Source organism: Labrus mixtus, chromosome 2 (assembly GCF_963584025.1).
Source record: "Labrus mixtus chromosome 2, fLabMix1.1, whole genome shotgun sequence".
Lineage (NCBI taxonomy): Eukaryota > Metazoa > Chordata > Actinopteri > Labriformes > Labridae > Labrus > Labrus mixtus.
The window spans coordinates 28,008,215-28,032,077 of NC_083613.1; the positions used below are offsets into that span (position 1 = coordinate 28,008,215).

General features: G+C 41.0%; 2 protein-coding genes and 1 long non-coding RNA gene across 4 annotated transcripts in view; 2 read left to right on the forward strand and 1 right to left on the reverse strand.

Annotated features, from left to right (window-relative positions):
* Positions 1 to 13,690, reverse strand: part of rbm47 (RNA binding motif protein 47) — a 34,713-nt gene extending 21,023 nt beyond the window's left edge. The window contains exons 1-2 of one of the 2 annotated variants that reach the window (XM_061059992.1): positions 13,547 to 13,690; positions 11,680 to 11,848 (exon numbers count right to left, since the gene is read on the reverse strand). The gene's annotated coding sequence lies outside the window, so the exon portion shown is untranslated. Of the gene's footprint in view, positions 1 to 11,679; positions 11,849 to 12,414; positions 12,611 to 13,546 lie in introns of those variants that run through there. The other variant, XM_061059986.1, reaches the window with a different exon arrangement.
* Positions 3,396 to 6,535, forward strand: LOC132991249 (uncharacterized). The gene is made up of 2 exons (XR_009676161.1): positions 3,396 to 3,956; positions 4,202 to 6,535. It is a non-coding gene; the product is annotated as an uncharacterized LOC132991249 (long non-coding RNA).
* A 7,379-nt stretch (positions 13,691 to 21,069) lies between the features above and the next one.
* Positions 21,070 to 23,863, forward strand: part of LOC132991315 (septin-9-like) — a 78,023-nt gene continuing 75,229 nt past the window's right edge. The window contains exon 1 of the mRNA XM_061060071.1: positions 21,070 to 21,206. Coding sequence (XP_060916054.1) covers positions 21,185 to 21,206 — 22 coding nt within the window. The 5' untranslated portion in view covers positions 21,070 to 21,184. The remainder of the gene's footprint in view (positions 21,207 to 23,863) is intronic.

Below are 23,863 nucleotides of genomic sequence, written 5' to 3' on the forward strand. Positions count from 1 at the left end.
GATAGTCAGTATTTATAGATCTGTCATGTGAGCAAGTGTTCAATTCTTATTGTTATCCAAACTGAGTCAACTTTCTCTGTAGCATGTTCTCTAATAAAAACATTCAAGTTATGGGAGCCAAATGTTTAAATAAGTATGTTGATGTGCTCACAATAACAATCCTTAGATGCTAATGCTAAGTGCTAACGTGTGGGCTGGTGTGCTGTATACTGTAGTTACTGCGGGTAAAGTTACTGCATCGGCCTATAAAATCTTTGCTATGGAAAAAGTAAGACATTTAAATGAAGGCTGTCTCAGCAGTCTTTGAGTGGCTCAACACTTAATATGACACTTACCCACCCTGGCAGCACTTTAAGGTAATAAAAATGACTTTATAGAAAAAAATCCATCCATTGTTGACAGTCTCTTTTTTCGCTTTTGTAGGTAATGAAGACCACACCAGTATTCATTTCAGTCTGTTTCATAACCAGCTAAAAACCTCTCATAGTTGCTTTAATATTTGCCAAATAGCACCAGATGTAAAATAAAGCTTTGGCACATGGCATGTCTTAATAAGTCATGATCAAAGTGATGGAGGACATTTTTCTTCCAATTCATGTGGCGAATGTGGGAGCAAACTTTTCGGCTGAACTGACCGACATTGCACTCAGTCAAAAACTATTAGTGTTAGGGCGCAAGTGGCCTAGTGGGAAATTTGCGCACCCTATGTACAGAGGCTGTACTCCTCGAATCAGACGGCCCGGGTTTCAAATCTGACAATTGGCTCATTCCCCACTCTTTCTTTTCCCAATTTCCGACTCTATCCGACTGTCCTGTCTCTCTAATAAAGATGTAAACATTTAAATCTGTAGAAAACTTTAAGTGTTAAGTGTGTTAGAGTAAAAATTATTTGTTAGTTCAGCAGTCAGTATTTGCCTTTTTAAGAGTTCTTAAAGCCACAATGCATCATTAAATCTGCTTTTAACATTTTTGTATCCTCCAGCATAATAGAAGAAATAGTATGTCAATATAGACTCATTCAGTTAGATACCATAAATCAGAAGACATGACGTTTACGGCCTGAGGTATTTCCTAAAAAAAAAACCTGTTGAGAACTGAGTTCAACTGGTTGAAAGGCCACCACGCAGGATTTTTCAGCTGGTTTGAAAGGTAATCAATGTATTTTATCAGCCCGATAGCCAACGGTTTCCTTCCTTCACATTTCAGACTCAAGTTCAAGCGGGTTTACGATAATGGGCGAGTAGAAAAATCCATTTCCCACTTGTGGTTTTGAAACATGCAAAAAAAAAAGCTTCTGCCGGTCAAAGGTGTTAACCAAGCCTTACACAGGAGTGATTTAGTAATGATGATTCAGTTCAAGCTCACAGGTGACACAGCCTTCTTTTTTTTAGGTTTCATAAGTTCTGGACTTAAAGACACTCCGTGGAGATACAGTTAAAACAATCGAGATTAAAGCTTGTCACATTCCAGTCTTTTCTTTAAACCCGAAACACGGAGACAAAAGGAAGGGAACCACGTTGACAATGTGTGGAGGTGTGCTTAACCTCAAACAACCCGGGAAGAGAATGAGGGGCCTCTAAATGCTTATCTGACGGGGTGCCATTCTAACCCAGCACAGGAGTTTATTGGTGTGTGTGTGTGTGTGTGTGTGTGTGTGTGTGTGTGTGTGTGTGTGTGTGTGTGTGTGTGTGTGTGTGTGTGTGCGCTATTGCCATCGTACAAGTGATACATTAACCAATGACTCTGTTAATGAAGGACAAGCAATCACTGAATCCAGCCTTTTTTGGCTAACACACACACTTTCTCGCACACACACACACACACACACTGATACTCTATATATAAATCTTTTCCAGTTCAAAGTTCACGGATGGAGAAATCTCTCCCAGCAGGATGTTATAATGTTAGAGTGAAGGCCGTACACAGCCATAAACATGTTTTTTTTAAAGGTGGAGGAGATTCAAAGACAGAGATTACTTTTTATCACCGACACTCTGTAGCACACACACTTTCTCAGGCACCAGTATTTAAGTTTTACAGATTTACATAAGGACACTTTGGCCTTTTTTATACAGAGTTTCTACCACAGCAACTTTGGGTATCTCTGCCGTTGCTCCACCTTTTTACCTTTACGCCGTACTAAATGGCCGTATTGCCACCCCAGTATGTCACAGAGCTGGAGAGACGCTTGCCCTACTTTAGGTCTCTGTTATACCTCCACTGCCTAATCTAGAACTCTGAACTCTGTACCTCACACAGAGAATGGTGAGGCGGGAAACCGGCCTCATAGTCCCACCTTTAAACCTGCTGGAGAATATATTTTATAGTTTATAAAACAGCCTTTACACCACTAATTATATTGTGTTTTTACAGGTTAAACACTGAAAACAGCAGGCTCTTTCTGAACATTACCTCTGAGATAAAGTCACACGCCATGCTCTGACGACATCAGATCACGGTGGAGATGGTCATCAGCTCGATGCTCTTAGAGGCAGACAGACAGAGCGAGACATGTGGGAACTGGCCCAGCAGGTTTGATGTGCACCCGTACACAAGGTGACGTTTCTGAACACAAACAGTTATAAAACGGTCACTGAGCCTGAAGGTGGAGCTAAAGTTAGATGAGGAAACTGCGGTTTTTCAGATTTTTGCAAAAAAAACAAAAAAGGAGGTAAAAGTCATACGGAGTTCACAAAAATGCTCACATGTTACATATCAATCTGATATATGTGCATGTTAGCAGATACAGAGAGAGTGATTGGTGTCCATATCGGTATCAGTGACGCTCTGCCGTTCTCTTCCTCGTGCTCATCCACACATCAGAGCACAAACAGTAAACAAACACAGACACACTGTCTGCTCGGAATCTCAAAGTTCATCCTGTTTCCTTTTTCCAAAATGTGAGATATTTAAAGTGAGTTAAATAAAATATACCTCAATAGTAACGCAGAGTGAAACAAAGTCGTATTGTGTTTAAAACTCTTCACCAACTGTTAATAGAAACATGAACATTATGGTGTCCTCTCTGCAGGGCGTCAAAGACAGCTGACGGACTTCATGCTATAAGTGTTTTATAAACAGAAACCTGCAGCGTGAAGCACTTGCAGCACTTTAACTTCACTCTGTCTGTCAAAACCAACCTTTTAATATCCCCATTTACTTACTGTATGTTTGTGTTTTTTTTTACTCTTTCTACTGCCTTTTTAAAACGTTTAAACAAAGAGAAGTGTTGTTGGAAAAAAAAAATACATGTTGTTCAGAGAAACAGTGTAAAAACTACAACTACTACAACAGGAAATCACATGATCAATATCAGAGATAACCTGGCTAAAGGGCCATGACAAATATGGGAAGGACACAGAAGTTAACTGCAAATAAAATGATTTATTGTAGACAATTAAAATGATGACTGCAAACATGCAGTGTGTCCGTCAGTACAGTCAGAGGTGTGATCGTGGATGTGTGGCATGCACGAGGTGTGGGAAATGTGTAATTGATGGTTGGGATGAGTCCGTGAGGGATGAGCGAGCCACAGCCAGAGCCACACCGGGGTCAGGAGCTCTGAGTCTGGCTAGCTGATTCCTCTCTAGGAACGAGGGCGACAGAACATTAGCAGAAGTCTAACTATAAAAAGGCAGGGCAGCAACTGTCACAGATTTTAAAGGTTTTATTTTCACGTGCAAGAATGCCATGTTTCTTATCCAGAAGAAGTTTCTTTTTTTATTCTAGTAAAGGTCTTCAAACTGTCAATCAAGCTTCAGCAAAAAACTCAAACTTGATGACAGATGAGTTTATTTGGTTACAAAATAGAAGCTGAAACCAAATTTGCTATTTTTGGAAACAAACTAAAGCTTTATTAGATTAAATGGAAATGTGCTCTCAAGTACAATAACGACAACAATGACAACAACAATATAATACAAAATGATTGAAACTTTCCAAGTTGGTCATTACTGGTCTGAAGGGTGAATAGTTTAAAGTTGGCCTACACCGTTTCTTCTGCCTCCCCAAACTTAGCTTAGAAAGTCTCATCAACATCCCAGCAGAGGGAACAAACACCACAGGGTATCACACACTGGACACATGAAGGCCAACAACTCACAGGTCACAGTGCATTTGTCCGATCATTGCTGACCATTGTGGAGTTAAAAATGCTGTTCTGCCTTAAAATCGTCTGACAGTGAGAACAATATTGTGCCAGCAGTCAAAGGTCCGTCACTTCCTGACTCACAGGGTCACCTCTCGTCCTGCAACTATACTGTCAACCAATCACAGTGTCTTGGTTATGATTAACAATAATGAGTCAGCACATAAAGAGAGCCTCTCACACACACACACACACACACACACACACACACACACACACACACACACACACACACACACACACACACACAAACATTAAGCCAAACATATTTTTTTCTTCCATCCTGATGAAAGAGGTTTCCCCTTTTGCCTAGAATTCAGTCAGCTGACACAGCAGTCACATGGTTTGTCACTAAACAATGGCAGAACAGGTTCTTTGTGTGTTTAGGTGCTACAATCACTGCCAAGGTCAAGAAGAGGAGAGAGAGAGAGAGCGAGAGAGAGAGAGAGAGAGAGAGAGACTGAAGGAGCTGTAAAACTACAGAACATTAGCAGAGATAGTCATCTTTCAAAGCCACTTGTAACCACACTGCAGCCTTCTATTATCTGACCAGTAACCATTCTTACGTCAACATTGTTGACCGTCATCTCTACCAACACTCACTCAGCTGGGACAGCTGTGCAACCAGCTTGTAGATGAAATAAGAGCGTAGAATAGAAAATGATCAAATCTGAGAGACGAATGGAAAAGAGGGGAAAAAATGAGCCAAACAAGTTCTGCATTAAAAATGTTTGTCAGTATAATCAGGAAAATATATTTAAGTCGTTTTTTTTTTTGTACAGTACTGGCACTAATTATTTTCATTATTGATGTATCTACAGATTCATTTTTCAATAAAAGGACTGATCGCTTGGCATGAAACAAACGTCCACTGGAATTATAAAAAACGCAAAGTGACACCTTCACAATGTTAGTTTGTTTCTACCGAGTCCAAAAACCTCAAGATCATTAAAAATGTATTAAAATTGTTAAAAGTTATTAAATAGAAAAGCAGCAAATCATCACATTTTTGAAATCTGTGACGTGCTTCATACTGATCATAGAGTAATGACCACCAAGGTGTGGATCATATGTAAGGACATTTTATCTTGAGGCAAAATTAAACCTACAATTGACATCATCACCCGTTTGCCAGAAGGACAAATTGTTGTTTAGCACACAAACACACACACACACACACACACACACACACACACACACACACACCAGGAAAATTGAGAAGGGAAAGTAAAACAGGCAGAAAAGAAGCTGAATGAAAAGTGAAATTCAACATCAGACATGTCCAGCTGACGCCCCCTTAAATACAGGTCGCTACACACACAATAGATTAACTGCTGAACAGTTTCACTCACACCACACCTTGAATGAGATGAGGAAAAACATCCTGAGAAACGGAAAAAGACCAGTGTGATCAACTTCTTCACTGTGGACTCTCGCTACTGCCCAGCAAAATGAGTCTGCACCAGCTGTGGAGGTATTTTGGCTTCAGTTTTGTACGATTGAAGGAGATAGAGATGCACTGTCCAGATTTTTGTAAGCCTATGATCTATCAAGGTATCCAGCTGACCAATGGTTTTTAGATTTCATTACTGTCTATGTATTTTCTGTTACAAGATCGAAGGGCCTTGCACACAGGTATTACACACGTCTGCCCCCATCGTGTTTCAACTACTACTACTACAACTACACATGCGCAAACATTTCTTACAGATACAGGCAGGAAAATATAATTTACATTGATGTAGTATATCGAGGACAAATCGAGACGCATTAGCGGTCATGCCACAGTGTGGACAAAAGCATCTCAGTTACTGAAGACCACTTATGACCACAGAATAAGAGGAAGGGGGAGTGTTATCGGGAGCAGTGTGTTAGTATGGTTGTTTTTTGGTCAGTTTTGTGAATGGGTTCACAGAGTCAGTCTCGGTCCATGGAACATTCCATTCTCACAGGGCACAGGGGGGCAGAGTATGGGTGGGTTTGTGTGTGTGTGTGTGTGTGTGTGTGTGTGTGTGTGTGTGTGTGTGTGTGTGTGTGTGTGTGTGTGTGTGTGTGTGTGTGTGTTTTGGGTCGGATATTATCATGAGATGCAGTTCAGTGTCTTTCCCTGTTTCACTTCCAAACACAAACAGATACTGGAAAACAACACTTGCAATTGGTCGCATTACCTGCCAGAATAGAATCAACCACTGCATGCACAGCCAACAACACACACACACACACACACACACACACACACACACACACACACACACACACACACACACACACACACACACATACACACACACATACACACAAAGACACTCACACACCTTCCCTCTTGGTCTGCTGTCCAGACAACAAGCCCATTGTGTGTAGCAACAGGTATGCATAGAAGAGCCTGTTTTAGAAAAAGGCAAATGGATGCTCTGTGTTGAAGGATGTGTTCGCATTTTTTTCAGGCCTATTTTAAAGCCTTAGAAGAACTAAGGTTACTACATTCAAACTGTAAATATACCCTCCTGTCCATACTTAACATGTATAGATGTCCTGGTTTCAGATTCAGTCCATAATCACTTAAATCACCTTGAGATCTCGTCACAGCCGGTATGAAAACAATGCCAGCAATCAGCTATGCTTTCAAACATTTGAGCAAGTAAGCAGTGAAAAAACAGAATAAAAGAAAACCTATCCTTTAATATGTCTGGCACTCATCTCATAAAAAAACTGTTTCTGCAGCAGGAGGAGGAAGAAACGAGAAGTGAAATGAAGCATAATAAGAGCATTAGAGTAGAAGTTGAAGGACAGAGGAGGGGGAGGAGAGGAGGAGGGAGGCAGGCAAGATACAAGGAGAGGGTGAAGGAGAAGGAGAAGAGGGGGGTAGAGAGGTTACATAGGGGCCAAAGGTTGAGTTTAGGAGGGGTGGTGGGTCGGTGGGGGAAAGGAGGGTAGGAGGAGGACTGTTGATGCAGCCTTCACAGTAAGTGGACGTCGCCTGTTTACACACTCAACAGCGTGCAGCGTTCCTGCCTCGAGAGACAGTTTCACAATGTCCCATCTCACATTGTGAGTCTTCTTCATATTAAAAATATCAAGTTTTTATGCTATAATCTGGTGTCAATTTGATTTAATTTGTTTGTGGATATCGTAGCTTTAAGACATGACTTGTAATACTGTTTTTGGTACTCTGGATAATCCCTGAGAAGGTTTTTTATTGTAATTACAATCAGCTAAAGAAATGTTCGTTATGACATCTATTTACAGTGAGACGTATTCAACTGCAACTACAAGAAATGAAATTAAAACTCAAATCATTCCTTTTCCCAATTACACCACATTTAGGACTCACTCTGCGACCAAAGACAGTTAATGTTGGTGATAAATGAAGGTGGGTCAGGTAACACTTGAAGCTCCTGTACCCTGTTTTTCACAGGTAATGAAACATAATCAAACTGATGCTTCAACATGACCTACAAAAGCAAAGAAGAGAAGTTGAAATCTAATTTTTGATTGGAGGCTTTTCACTGTGTGGATGTAAAAAGTAATCTCCAGATATCTCAAAACCTGGATACATTAATCTCTCTTCAACCAGAAACCCAACAGCATTGGTCATCATTTCCAAACAACACATGCTTGAGGACTTCTTGTGGTCTTGTGTGGTGTGAATGATGAGGCCCGTCTGTCATGAGCAAAGTCAGAAGCAGCGTGACGTTGTTTTGCTGACGCTTAAACCTCTGACAGAGGACGTTGAGGTTGGTGGTTTGGGGCAGTGGAGTGTATGACTTTGACGCAATGGAGTTTTATTTGTCGACCACTTTTTGTCATTAGTGGGACTAATATTTACAATTTTTATCAGGGATGTTTTAAACCAAAAAAAAAAAAAAAGCTTGGTTTTGTAGAAATGGAGATGAAATTGCCCTGAAGAAAAATAGAGTATCAGAATTTCTGCCTTATGGTTGCTTGTCTGCGCCAACCAGTTTATTCGTTGTGTATAAAACAGAATGACATTGTGACAGTGTCCAGGATGGAGGATGTACATTTTGTAAAATGAAAATATTAAGAACACACAACTTAAAATCAAAGGACAGCAGAAGGCACACCGCATTAAACTGTGGAGGTCACACAACAAACATTCACAATAAGAACCTACAGGACCAGATAAGTTCACTAAAGACTGAAAATGTCTAATACATTCCAGGACAGGCTGACCCTCACATCTCTTAACATGCTTGTTCACACCTGCACCTCACAGCGGGAGACTTTCATTTAGGGGGGGTTTGGGGGTTGGGCTCAGGACGTAGGATGTGATGTAAAGCGGTCTGTCTTTCTTCAGCAACAACAACAAAAAAAATATGGTACTTCATGGACACTACGAGGGTGGTGTTCTCTTGAGAGCAGAGGTTACTGAGATACAGTTAATGGAAATAAATGGACTGAGGTGACCTTCACCTTCTGTCGACACTTAATAACCAAAATCCAATCAGTCAATTCTGGAGTATAAGTGGTAGTTTGTGCCAAAATGGAAGACATGCCCTCCAGTATTCTTGACTTCTCATTCAGAATAAATAGGACAGGAATGAATACCAATGAAGTGTTTTATAAAGACATTATGATGTCACAGTGACCTTGAAGTTTGACCACCAAGATCTAAGTGGATGTTTTTGCCAAGTTTGACGAAATTCCCCCAAGGCGTTCTTGAAATGGGGCAGACAGATGGATGTACATGAGAACAGACAGACAAACAAATAACAGGAATCTTACCCTTTCCCTTAACCAAGCCAAAGGTCAACAACCAAACTAACGTTCGATAACTATTTTGAACAGCACATTGAGTCTACGGCGTCATAGACTGTAAATCTGAATGGATAAAGCCTGAGTGACATCACCCATCTGTTACTGCAGGGGGTTTTGGAAGCCCATCAGTGGCTGTCGCCATGCTGGAAATTCTGTCTCCACCTGACTTCCAGTCAACCTAACGACGGGTCTAGAACTGGAGCTGAGGTTGGTTTTTAATCTTGACAAACCACGCTCACCTGTCAATCAGCTCAGCTACACACCTTGTTGTGAATAATATCCTTCATGAAATCAAAACGGATGAGTCATCAAAAAAAAATCACCCCCAGGTACAGGAACCAGACTGTAAAAACTGTCTCTTTTTGAATGGGCTTTGTATACGACTTCCGGGGCTCCTGGAGCTCAGCCTCAAGCTCACATTAGACGAACTGCAGGATTTTGCACTTCTGCATCAGCTTAATTTTTCAACACTGGAGTTGTCACTTAGTCTACCCCTGTTGTTAATGTGCTAGATAAATTAAGTTGACTTGGCGCTTAACTAGTCATGGTTAAGTGTTTTTATTTTCTTCTATATCACTTTGTTATGATTTTCTTCCATGATTTTCAAGTTTTTATCTTTGCTGCCAAAGAAGAGCACCAAACTTCAAATGCATACAGTAAAGAGTTACAGCCGGTCAAAGCCTGATAGTTTTCATCTTCGCTTTTGTGCACTGAATAGCTCTCCTTCTTCTGCCTATCTGTATCTGCTACCCTACTTTTTACCTGTTTCAACCTCCCCCTCGCCCCACCGTCGGTCAGCTTTTGGCCTGATCAGGAGGGGGGCTAGAGAGGGGGATGAAGGTGGGGGGGCGGGGGGGGGGGGGGAGGGGGGCGCCAGAGGGGAAGAATGTGGCCATTGTGCTTTCCAGGTATGTGTGTTTGTTACAAACAGAAAGAAAGAGAGAGAGAGAGAGAGAGAGAGAGAGAGGAGAGAGAGAAGCTGATCAGATCCCGTTACAGGTGTTTTATAAACATCACAATAGTGCTAACAGGTTACCTCCTCTCTCTTTTTTTTGTCAGCTTCTTTATTCTGCAGCTTTAGATTTCTGCAGCAGTGTTGCTGGATTAGGATTGTGGCTTTGTCACACACACACACACACACACACACACACACACCACACACCACACAGAATTTTTGCTTCCCTGTCATGAGCATGAGATGATCATGTGACAGTCATGTGACACCATTGAATACTACGTGTATATAATTCATGCCGTTTAAGCTGTTTCTCTTCCTTGTGCTGGAGCTTTGCTGAATAATAACTTCCCGTTGGCTTCCTGCTTTAAAAGAAAAAAAAAACAGTTTGACCTTCGAAAGAGGGGGAAAAAAACTTTTATTTTTCTTCCTGTTGCCCTCTGTTTCTCGAATGTTTTCCTGTAAGCAGATAGCAATAAGGTCACGCTCGAGAAAAGAAAAAAAAGAAATTCCTGTCTGTTTGTCCCTTTTTGCATTCGCGGAATGTGATACAGTGGGTTGAGAGATAAGTATCATTTTGAAAAATGGAGCACCTCTTGAACTGTCTTGCACAAGCAGCAGGGAAGCCACAGCCGCAGTCAGACTGTCTGAGAGACGGACAGGTCTATTTAAATACTGACAATCAGAAACCAACGTAACAGGTGTCTATTTTTGCTTTTGGTTTTGTGTGAGAACAATATCTGTATCAAGAGCTGTGTGTCGTCACGTCATCAGGTCTGACCTGCACGTCAACACACACACACGCCTTACACACACACCTTATATTCTTCAAAGTATTTAGAGTATTCACAAGGAAGCTGATCATCATCATCATCATCATCATCATTATCATGTACTGTACCTCCCTGTCCTCAAACCTGTACAGGAGATTTTCAGGAAACAGAAAGTTAGTAAGTAGAGCAGATAAGTCTCTCCTATCACAACATAGTTTGACATCTTCTGAAAGTAGTCTCCCTGTAAATGATGTCATAATTAATACGATTTTTGTATCATCGCTCATTGTCTTGTTTTGTTCTTTACCATAAATACCAAACCGTACTAGTCTTGGACTATTTTGGTGAAAGAGAACATTTATCACAACATAATGCTTTTGTAGTGGCACACGTGAGCCATATGTTTTTTATGTATGCACCATAAACAAAAGTCAAATGGTAGAGTTAAAGAACAAGATGCGAGTAGGGTGACCTTGTACAAACTCACAGACAAAAAGATGTAACTGCACCTATACATACAGACACGTGCATTTACATGCATATACGCTCACTCAACTTCACCTGGTTTGTACAACAACAGGACACCCAAGGCTAACCGGCGCCCTGCTCAACCAGTTTCTCAATAACACACACACACACACACACACACACACACACACAGCGACAACTCAACAAGACAGCAACTGATCTCTCTCTCTCCCACACACACACACACACACATACACACACAAATAAACATTGAGTCCCCGTCCCGTAACCTTGCAGTGAAGGTTAAAGCAGTCAGCTGGGTCAATGTGAACACTAGACCAGCTGAAGAAATGTCCTTCCAGATACCCACTGTGTGTGTGTGTGTGTGTGTGTGTGTGTGTGTGTGTGCATGAGTGTGAATGGGTGCATTTGTGTGTGTTTGTTCTTGGTGGCCCAGGTGAGAAAACACAAGACCCTTAACAGCAGTATTGTTAAAAGTTGAGATAAAAAAAAGAGAAAGAAAAAGAGAAAGAGGCACATGACGGGTTTTTTCAGCCAACCTGTAGGATGATGGGACGTGTAGTCTCTGTGTCGCTGTGGGTACTTCTGCCTCCGTTCAAAAGCAACGATCCAGTTTGTCACTTTCTCATCTTTCCGTCCTCTTCCTCTCCTCCTTTTTGTCTGTCAGGTTCTCCCTGGTCTCTTGTTTCCTGTCAAGCCGCCTCCTGTCTTCAATGACAGGTCCCCCAACCAGAAAGCACAATCAGAAAAAGATCTCAGATCACATCTAACAAACACACCGAACACACACACATACGCACACACACTGAGACAGAGGACAAGTCAGAGTTTCTCTTCTCCTTTTGGTTGTTTTTTTGGATTCTGACTCAGATCCTCTCTGTTTTTTTGTCCTCTCCTCTGCTCCAGTCACGACAGCGCTCGTAGACGCAACAGCGGGAGACAAGAGAGAAAGACGAGGAGGGGGGGGGGGGAAGCGCACAAGGTCTCCAAGTGGAGGAGAGAGAGCAGAGAGGGAAAAAGAGAGAAGCAGTGCTGAAGGTGGCGGAGTTGAAGGAAAGAGGGAGGAGGGAGAGATGGAGGGAGGAATGGCAGTGGTAATTAGTGAGTCTGTACCTGACTCTCACTGACATAAGCTCCAAATTCCTCAGAAGCGGGGGGGGGGGGGGGGGGGGGGAGGGGGGTTGGAGGAGGAAAGAAGGGAAATCGTTGGGAACACACACACACACACACAAATTAACGGCTAATGATCCAACAATAGAGAACACACTCCTCACCAAGAAACAAATAGAAAACTATCTTCCTCGCAGGACACCATAGTCGTCACAGCCATCAAATCAAGGTTGCATGATGATGAGTGAAGGTGCTGCAGCCGTCCATCACCTGAACTCCCCACATACGTCTTTTAAAAGAGTGTTCAGTCTTCTCTTCTTTTCATTGAAGAAACTCTCGCTCTCTTTCCGTCCTCTCTCTCTCTCTCTCTCTCTCTCTCTGTCTGCCAATGTGTGTATGGTGTACACACTGCCTGCTCCTGAAACTCACCAAACCAGAATCTGACTGCCCGAATCCCCAACACTCCTCCTCCCTCCCTCCCTCCCTCCCTCCCTCCCTCTCTTCTATCATTCCGGATGGGAAATGCTATCCTCCTGTGGCCCTGTCCAACCTGTGTGAGTGCACATGTGTGTGTGTGTGTGTGTGTGTGTGTGTGTGTGTGTGTCTGTGTGTTCGCGCACAGCCCGACCTGAATCATTTCAGCCACAGCAGCATTCCTGCAAAGGAGTCTCCTGCACACCTAGTTCAAAAGCGTCACACCACATGATCGCTCACATCCACCACATGCTTATTACTGATGATCATTTACAGTCCAATCCTTTCTTTGCTCATTCACAAAAGTATACACCTCTGATGTCACCATGACAAGCTGTCTTTATGCTCCAGCGTCCAGCTCCCTTGACGTACGCAGAGCCCGCTGTAATGATAACTTTCTGTAATAACAGCTGGCTCACACCCTCTCACATTTCGTGTTTATCTGTCAGCGTGAAGAGGACGTGGACTTCAGCGGCCGCAGAGAGGGAAACATGAGACTTTAAATGTCCAATATAAACACCTTCTTACCTTTTTTGAAGAGGCTGCTGCTTTCAACATGAACTGAAAGTAAAACAGAGAAGACCTATTCTGGCTCAACTGGTGTTTCTAATTCTTCGACTTCATATTTCTGTCCCTCTTTATATCCCCACCCACTCTTTATTTTCTTTTCATTTCGACAAAATGGGTGCTTGTTTGATCATGTAGAGCAGTTTCAACACTCCAGACCTCCAGCATTCAGCCTCTCATTCAACATGGATTTATAAAGAGTGTGTGTGCATGTGTGTGTGTGTGTGTGTGTGTGTGTGTGTGTGTGTGTGCTACCTGAACTCCTTGCTCTTCCTTCTTCCTGGTCTCAGGTGCGTAGCAAGTGCGACGTCTTTGTTGTCAAGGGAACACAATGAGAGAGAAAGAGAGTGAGAGAGAGAAAAAAAAGAGAGAGAGAAGGAAAGATAGAGAGAGAGAGAGAGAGAGAGCTGTAGTGATCTGTAGCAGCCGGGGTCAGCCAACTGAGGACAGAAGAGAGAAGTGAGGAAGCTAGATTTCTGTTTAGAGTAACAACACGTAGACTGACACACACATGCATACATTCAGATAAAGTTCACACACACACACACACACACACACACACACATTGCACACACAGTGCACACACAGTAGGGAACTTGCGAATGAGTATGTGTGTGTTTGTAGGAAACTGAGATTGAGTCAGACGTGCTCACACAGAGAAATAACGTTTCAACACAACAGCTCAACTCTAACAGGGAGGAGGCCTGAGGAGCCGTTGGGCCTGTTGCTCAATACATTTTCACTTTAATGCTTACTTAACAGAACTCAGAGGAAGAATATACAATACAGAAACAAGTTTGAATGATCGGATGGCCTGCAGAAAAGCCTGCAGGGTTCACAGCTTACCTTCAGCAATTAACAGGAAAAGATCTACAGATTTATTTTCTGACTTTATCACCACCGGTGGAAGAACTGAATCTGTTTACCTGTGTTCAACTATCGAGACCTGTTTACAGAGAAACAGTAAATGAAGCTATGATGTTAGTTCCGGCTCATTTACAACAAACCTATTTTACTTACTGTTAATGCTTTTTATTACTGAAAGTATATGTCAGTAAGGGTGGTCACAAAACCAGATTTTTAAACGTCAGTATCAGTCTTGTAAAAATCAAACAACACCGACCTGTTTGGTTCCCACGGCACCACAAATAGAAGTCATATGGGTCATAGAATAATAAAGGGAGAGGAGTTATTTACAAAGCCTAAATCGTTAAAGAAAATGAAGAGGTAGGTGGGAGGTGATGCGACTGTTCAAAACAGGTTATGTTGTGTGTCACATGTAGGGAGGTTATAGCCCTCTTCACAGAGGCCGTGGGTTCAAATCCAATCTCGGGCCTTTACTGCATGTCACCCCCCCCCCCCCCCCCCCCCACTCTCACATTCTAAAATTGTCTGTCTCTCTTCAACTGTCCTATCTATTAAATGCAAAAAGACTCAATGAATACCTTTAAGAAAAACATCATTGTTCTCTTATTGTAAATCCTCTGCGCTGTATGAGGTCATCTTTAAAGATAGTTGACCTTGAGGTTAAAGGTTAAAAATAAGTTTGCCACTTACAAATGTTTAATGACATTTTGAGTTACCAGAATGCTGTAAGGCAAATTACATTGTTAATTATCACTCATAAAGAATTAAAAAACACAAATTGTATATTCTGCTTTAAAAAATTTTTAACGACGCCTAAGAACAAAAAGGACACAGACAGGCAGACAGTTTTGCCTCTTGATAAACTGAAAGGTTGATCTCGTTCGGGCACTGTATGAGCTCTAGTCCTCAAAGTGGATGGACCCAGGTTTAAGTCCGACCTGCGCCTTCTTTTCCCGCACGTCATTCCCTATACTCTCTCTGCCAATATCCACTGTCCCAGCAAATAAATGCAAAAGAGAAATTCCTCCTTTAGCTCCTCTGAACTTTTGTCTATTACTGTTCCAACACATTACGTCATTTGAATAGAATGAAAAAGATCTGATACTGAAATTAGTCACTTCATGGGTGTTTTAAAAATGTATTCATTTTCATTTTGCAGGGAGGGAAGAGGCTTACACAGTACGTATATCTCTCTCTTGGTTGTGAATGGTAAATAAGATCTGTCCTGACTCATGGGTGACACTGCATGGCTTTACAAACTCTATGGACTTTTAGGCCTCCAATTATAAGTTGAGATGACCCAGTAAAAGAGCACATCTTCTTAAACTATTGAACTTTTTCTTTGGTATTACAGAAATACAAATACAAAATGATGCCCGATTTCCCATAGACGACTGCTATCCTTTAATGATAGCTTTTTCAGCATTTAGTTTACATACACACACACACACAGACATGAACATGCAGCTTTTTCACAGGGTGTAAACAAAAGCAAATTCTTCCCACAATAAGCAGCACAGACCCTGCCCTGGTTCCTACACAATAGACTGAGAGACCTGAGACACAGAGAGCAGAGATTCCCAGGAAAAAAAAAACACTACACTATAATCCAACAGGTTGACAAAGACACACAAAGAGACGGGGCAGCGTCTCCATTCACCTGCAACAAGTGGGCTCACTCAAGCCATCACACTCTGTAAGGAAAACTGAGAAAGGAGGAAATCTTGGATCTTATTACTTTTGTATAAGATGGTGAACTGGATTTATCATCTTAAAATGTATCAAGTGATGAGCCCTTGTTCTAGATAATGTTGTTTTCATTTCACTTGACTGTGACATTTCCTCTCTCTTTCTCACGTCACACAAATAAGATAACTCCCAACTTGGCTGACAAATGTAACAAAGTTTCTCATCAAGTTTTGACCTTGTCCTTCACACAAAAAACAGCATTCTCCATACTGCTACAAGTTAAAGCCAATCTTCATCAGAGGCCTATATGGAGAGCAGGATTTGGGGTTAGTGAGGGAACTTCTGTTGTAACTGTGATGGTTGTTCACTTCTTAGGGGCTTACATCAGCGGAGTAACTCATGCTGCACTCATAACCTGCTCCAGACCAGACTGTGTTTGACTTAACCTTAATCATACACACAAAACCACAATGAAAACAGTCTGCCTTTTGCCTTCCAATGGCAGTCTTTTTAACAATTGATTATAAAGACCGACCTTCATACAGTGAGCATACTTGTGCTTTTTTTAACAATGTTTCAAATCAAGTCATTTCAAAATGTTCAATGGTGTTCCACAAAGTCATGTTTTTGGTCCTCTGTTTTTTCAGCATGAAAATAAACTATAGCATCTCAACCAGCCCATAATGTAATGCGTATTTGTATACAGATGACCCTGTTTTATAAGCACCTGGCTCTTCTCCCAGTCTACCAATTTAGAGTCTACATTTGAGGGATACCTCTATTGCAACACAAACTTCATCTGATACAAAAGGAAATGTATGCTATTCTCAAGGTCATTGAAGTCCTGTTCCTGTTACCATCCCGCTGTGAGATGCATGTTTGAACAGGCAAGTCAGGAAGATTTAAAGGGCAGCTTGCCATGGGTTTAAATGGCTATTATTTGTTATTACTGTAAATGTGTTGGGGAATCTCTCAAATTATAAATGCCAGATCCAGGCCCTGTTTCCTTATCAGTTTAAAGCAACAGCAAACATGGTCAATCATGTTCTAAATAAATAACTAAATGTTGTTGACAATATGTGTTTCCAACTGTGTTGCAACAATATAGGGGAAGAATGTATTCTGTTTCAATTAGACAGCTTTAAATGATTCAGATAAATGAAAGATTCAGAATAAAAAAAACTTGCCTGGAGAGAGCCCTGACCTCTATCTCATCAAACAAAACCCTAGGTTCAATTGGACCTCTGACACTGAGTGAAGCATTCTTTCCCAGCCTCAGTAATGCTCTTGTAACTGAATAAGACCAAATCTCTAGCCAGATTCCCAAACCCAGCTTTCTAGAATACTCTAGGTTCTCAGAGGATCATGTTCATACCAATTGATTTGGAAAATGGCATTCAAAATCACATATGGATGTAATGTTAGCGCGTCCACATACTTTTAGCCACACAGTGCAGGGGTCCTGGCTGTTTTCTTGCAGCTATTCACCTCAAGGTCCCTGAAGTAGACAGCACACACACACACGCACATACAATAGGCAACTGGAAATACTGACTGTGATTAACTAAAATATTACGTGATAGCTGGTGTTGGTGTGAAGGTAAATTGATTATATATATAGAGTAAATCTCCGTTGAGCACACTACAACTTCTCATAAAGATTAGACCTTTATTGAGAAAATTCCAGGTCGGCTTATGGCCGCGCGACCCGCCATCTCCAACAGGGCCGATTATTGAATACGCTGTAACACACACAAACACACACACACACACACACACACACACACACACACACACACACACACACACACACACAAACACAGCACATGCAGAGAAACTGAAGGCCTGTTGTGAGGCGACATTGATGATGACGCGTGTTGGATGGGATAATCTCTCCAGCTGGACGCTCACACCCGCAGAGAAGTGAGGCACAGTCGGACCCGAAAAAGCTGCTAACTTCTTTTTTTTTTTTTTTTTTTTTAATAAACCCCTCCTGTGTTTTTCTGGCCAGTTCTGTAGCACACCAAGCTCTGTTGAGCAACACAACAAAAATCATTTTCTACTACTTTGAATATTTTAATTCAACTCTGTAATGTGTGTGTGTGCGCTGAGTTCAGTGTGCAGCATGTTCAATCAGCATTAAGGCTGATTTTAAGTGTCAGGTTCATGCATTATTAATGATCAAGTCATCAAATCAGATAGAGGCCTGAAAAATAGCTTTGAAATGGGTCACACAGCCACAGAGATATGGCTGTGATGTATAACTCAGTATAAGTCTCCCTCTGTTGGTCTTGAAAAGGGATTACAATTCTTAGACTTGAAGCATCAGTTTAAAGGAAGATTGACCTAGAGGGCTTTCTTACAGCAAGGCGAGGAATTCCAATTATTATAATGTACCAGTAGGTTTAAAGTTTTAAATTGAGTTGATGGTAAAATTAGTTTTGGGTATACTTAATGCATGTATGATATAATTTAGTGACATCTTGCTAGATACATTACGTCTATAAATTGTTCATTGGACATCTATTATAGAGAATAAAACATCTCAAATGTGAAATTGTTACTAATAAGCTTCTAAAAACAAATAACAGATACCTGAAAATCAGGGGGGGGGGGGGGGTTGGATTTAGTGTACATGAGGAATCTGCTATCTGGATTCGTTTTGGAGACGTGTTGCAGTGATAAAGTGTAAAACACGAGGAATAGCAGATAGTCATGAAACTGGTAGTTACAGCTGTGAGGTGCTTTTGATGTTCGTTTATCTGCTTCATGTAGTTGTCGCAGTATTGGACAATGGTATTTCACATCCAATGTTTATTTACCTGAACGATTCAATTCTAAAATTGAAATCTGCTTTGAAATGGGTCACTCAGCTGAATAATGCCCTGCCCGTCAGCTGCCCCATGTCCCCCAGGAAAATGTCTCCCTCTGTTGGTTCGAAACAGGCGTTACAAATCTTTTATTATTAGCATCATTTTGAAGGATGAACCCAAATTAGATTGAGGGCAGTCTTAAAGCAAGGTAAGAAAGTCCATGATTATGACTGTTAAAAAAAAAAAACTGTTTTCAAAAAGGTAGAAAACAACTTGTCTAGCAAACCTGGTTCATTTCCAAAGTAACGGTAGTTACTTACTCAACATAATCTAAGAAATGAGAAGTCAGTTTGTCAATACCAAGATCCAGAAACCAATATGTATGCATTGTTACCAAAATAATGTGTTTTGGTTTCCAGCATACTCAGAGTAAGGCTGGTGAGGGATAAGGGTTTAATCCAGAATTATTCATTTGTTAATGTAAAGAATTATGTTGATGAAGTGAACATATTAAAACTTCTTTTAATTTTCTTATGGGGAACATCTTAATAGCTGCTTAACAAATAAAAATGGTAATGCTTTGTACACAGTACTTTGTGAAATGGTGTTTTGTTTTGTTATACATTTTTTTTATATTTATTTACTTTGTCACCCTATTGCTGTTTGTTTTTCTATTTGACTTAATGTAGGCCCTTCTCCATTCATTAAGTTTGTATCATTCCTGCTGAAATTGTGCTCTGATTATGTAAAAATTCAATAAAAACTAAGGTGCCAAAATAAAAGACGATTGCAATAAATTGTGTTGAATTTGTCTCGAACCTGATGTTATCACTGACATACAGCTCATTTCATTTACCTGCAGCTCTTTGTAGAAGCCTAACCAATTCAACTCCATCAACTAGATAAGTCATAATCCACATGTGTTCAACAACACGAACTGTAGCAAAACTAAAGTAAAACAAAAGCACAGAAAAAACACAGCTAATAAGAGACACCACGTTTTCACGTCTTTCATAACTCCATTAACTCAGCCTACATCTATCACCTGCTGTGAAGTTGTTGTTGTTGTTGTTTTTTTCACCTCTGCTGGAATTAGTCTGATACTTACCAATCCACACTTCTTCCTGCTCCTCTTCATTTGGTGCAGGTCGACTGTGAACACGTTAGCAGTATCACGGTTTGGTTCTCAGTGGCGTTTACAACGAAACATAAGAGTAAGTCTTCTTTAAACCATTTGCTAAAGAACCCTTCAGAGACCCCTAGGGGTGATGGCGAGAATGTATTTTGAGTTCAATTGCGAGCCTAGTAAAAGACACATTTTACTGCTTGTTTCCAGATGAACTAGATAATACATTCACTTTGGATTCAGTAGCTTGATGACAATCTTTCAGCTCATTTTAGAGCAGGTGCGTCACCAGTAAAATCTGGGTCACGGTGGGCCCCATCATTACGATAGCTTACACGACAGGCTGTATAATCACACTTCCGTTAGGTTTATGACCCAATAAAGGATTTGAAGAAGTTTCACCTTGTTAAACCCTACAAATTTGAGATTTATAACCACATGAGAGAAAGTGTGACATTTTCTCTGTTCAACATTTCACACATGAACATCTGTACAGGAAGTATATAGTTATATTCTCCAGTATTCTAAGTGGAAATATTCTCTATTTCAGTTTCAATAAAATGAACAGACTCATTTCATTTCTGCTAAACTGTCTACTCACTCATCAAAGTAGTCCAGTATTAAAGTAGTATTAATGAAATCTTGAGTCATGAATTTGTTAATGATGATGATATGGGTTAGCTCTGAAAGAAAGAAGGAAGGAAAGAAAGAAAGAAAGAAAGAAAGACAGAAGGAAAGAAAGAAAGACAGACATAAGGAAAGAAAGAAAGAAAGAAAGATACAAAGAAGGAAAGAAGGAAAGAAAGAATGAATGAATGAAAGAAAGAAATAAAGAAAGACAGAAGGAAAGAAAGATAGATAGAAAGAAAGAAAGAATGAATGAAAGAAAGAAAGAAGGAAAGAAAGAAAGAAAGAAAGAAAGAAAGAATGAAAGAAAGAAAGAACTATGGACGTTTCATTGGTTTAAGTTGTAGTTGCTGTAACAGAATAATAATTATTTGACTAATGTTTCCTCGGAGCGACGAGCTCTAACCCTCAGGATAAATACTGTACTGGCTTCATATGAAACCGTGCGCAAAGGCGCGTGGAACCCCCCCCCCCCCCCCCCCCCCCCCCCCCCCCCCCCCCCCCCCCCCCCCGCTGACATCTCTCTCAGCATGCTCGTGCGGTCTCGAGAATCTCCGCGTCCCCTCTAAAGAGCAAATCATCGAGCTCAGCTGATCACACGGCACTTCTGCATCTGCGCTGCCCTCAGTCACACAGTGTCAACACGCAGCACAAGAACAAGTGCAGAAGCGCTCAGAAAGTCTACTCCTCTGTTGTGGACGGACAGTTCCCAGGTTTCCTCTGAGGACCGAGGCGCTACTTCAGAAGCGGACGAGCAGAAAAACACAGAGCATGAAGAAGACTCCAAATCCAGGTAGGCTACCGACGTTTTCAAAAAGTATGATAGTAAAGCTTACTCATGTTATGCGATTTAATATTGTTTTATTTTAACTTATTTAGTCAAATTTCATACGATCTAAATTCTGCAAAAATAATTTAAAGTATGAATTATGCATAAAGTGTGACCTACATTCAGCACTATTTTGCATGTCAAAGTAATGCAGCTGTACATGGATATACAGCTTGTGTAATACTGCACACTTTAAAAATACTTCACAATACACTTAGAATAAAATGTCCTATGTATTCAGTAATATTTAGGACTTTTGTGTTTATCCCTGTCAAACTTGTCAATTCCATCACAAAGTGCTCACCCACTCTGTGGTTTTTGGGTGTACAGCACAGCACCCATGGGAGCACCTCGGGGTCCCAGTGGCTATTAAACTCAGATGTGCATCATCATCTGTTGTTCTCAGCCTGACCCTGTGTATGGATGCACTGGCCCCTTCAGGATATACTCTACAGGGACGCATACTGTGTGTGTGTGTGTGTGTGTGTGTGTGTGTGTGTGTGTGTGTGTGATTGTTTTGGCTTTCACAAACATTTTAGACATTCGCTTGCTCATGATGTCTGTGTACACGCTTTTGTGTATGCTTGCTCATGTGTGCGTTTGTATTGCAATTGCTTGACACGATATAGTGCACGAGTGAGTGTGTGTGTGTGTGTGTGTGTGTGTTTTTTATACAACAGCTCTCTGTCTTTGCTAAGGTCCCATCTGTACACCCCCCCCCCCCCCCCCCCCCCTCCCCCTTTTTTAAACATTTAGTTACACGTCTTTTTCTCTGGGGAGGAAACTAAAGTGCTCTAGATGAAACAGACAGTAATGTGGCACAAGCTGATTCTGAATATGCTTGTGTTGAAATGGGACACATACACAGAGCTTGAATGAAACAACAGCTCCATTTAAAGTGGTGGTTAAGGTGTTATTTCATTTTTTAATGTATTGAATTGCCTTCTAAGTGGATGGCTACGTCAGGTCTACAAGTCTTTATTGAAAGGTTTAGACTTATTTGTCTTTATTGGTCCAATTTAGTAAGTCATTTATGGTTTTATTGGGTCAACTCAAGTGTCTAGGAGGCATTCACCTTTTGAATTGATCACAAATGGTTCTCAGTTGATTCTTTTAGAAAGTCCAGATTATCAATAAAAGTGCATACGATCACTATCACAACCACTGGCTGACTTTTTAAGGAACAGAAATGTGGGAAAGGTCAAACGTGGAGGTGAGGGACCAGCCTGTTTAAGGAGCCTTATCACTTACTGTCAGTTTCTATGACTGGAGATCCTCACCGCTGCACCTGCACGATGATAAAAAAAAACACCATCACCCTCATCTACTGCTGCCATTGTGGAGCCTGTTGTGGATTGGTTTAATGGTTGGCCACAATTCTGAAGCTAGCAGAGAGCTTCAATATTGTAAGAATTTTCTTAAGGTGTGGGTTGATGACTGTTGATTTATCCATTTCTCACACTATTCCAAGAAAATCAAGCTAAGCCAAAATGTGAAAAAAAAAAAAAAAAACAGCCTAGAAAGCCTGAAACTAAAGGGGAATGATCTAACATGATTGTACTGAGTATTGTAGCACTTAAAGCCATTTCATCATTAGGTTTACGTGTAGCTTAATCTTCCCCCAAGCAAAACAAACCATGAGACCAGGCACCTAACATTCTCGTCTCCGGCACTTTCTCCATGCAGCGTCTTGACCTCAAGGTGTCAAATTCTCTTCCAGCAGGAGCATTTCATGGCTGAACTGAGAGGGAACCCAATTAGCAGATCCGAAAAAAAAGATGCTTTTTATGGACAAGATTTAAAGTCTTTGTTCTTTTCCATATCATACGTTGAAATATCCTTTACTCGAGTGCCTTGGCTCAGAGTGATAATGCTTGGGAAAATCAGATGTTTGAAGTTGTGTCGATGTGGAAAAGCAGCTATCATCAGCGTAACTGGTGAGTAAAGACAATGTGGTGTGAAAACAGACTTTAATATTGAAGCGGAAATAGCCTATGTTCCAGTTTTGTCTTCCTGTATCTTGATTTTTGGTTTTGGAACATGCGATAAAAGCAATAGGTAGGCTCTTTAAACTTCTTGCTCAAACTATTTGAGAGCTCAGTGTTAACAAAAAGCGCATGTTTTCTGTGTCTCTTTTGGGAAGAGTACATTAGATCTATGCTCTCTCCAGTGACTCATGCCTAATTTCGCTCTGGGAGCATCCTGTTGTCCCTTGGCTCCTATCTAAGAGCATCCAGTGAGACCTGGAGCTCTTTTTGGACTTAATGAACTGGATGTACCCATGTTGTTCTGTAGTTTCAAAGTAAAGTGACCCTGAACGAACAGGGAGACCCAGTGGAGTAAATGCACCATTATCCTTTTTTTTTTTTTCTATCTTCCTACGCATGAGGGATCCCAGTCAGCTGTGCTGTCATAGTCTAATGGTTGCATGTTTTTTTGCAAACAGGCTCGTCCCCAGCTTGAATAGACGGCTTTGTGGTGAACATTTCCTGCAGGCTGGTTGTGTGGATTTCATCTTTAGTATATTTGATTTTTTTTTTTTTTAATTGTCAGATGTGACGCGAGTGAAGATGACATATTTTTCCTGTACCTCTTTTATTCACTTGTATCATTAAGGTGGT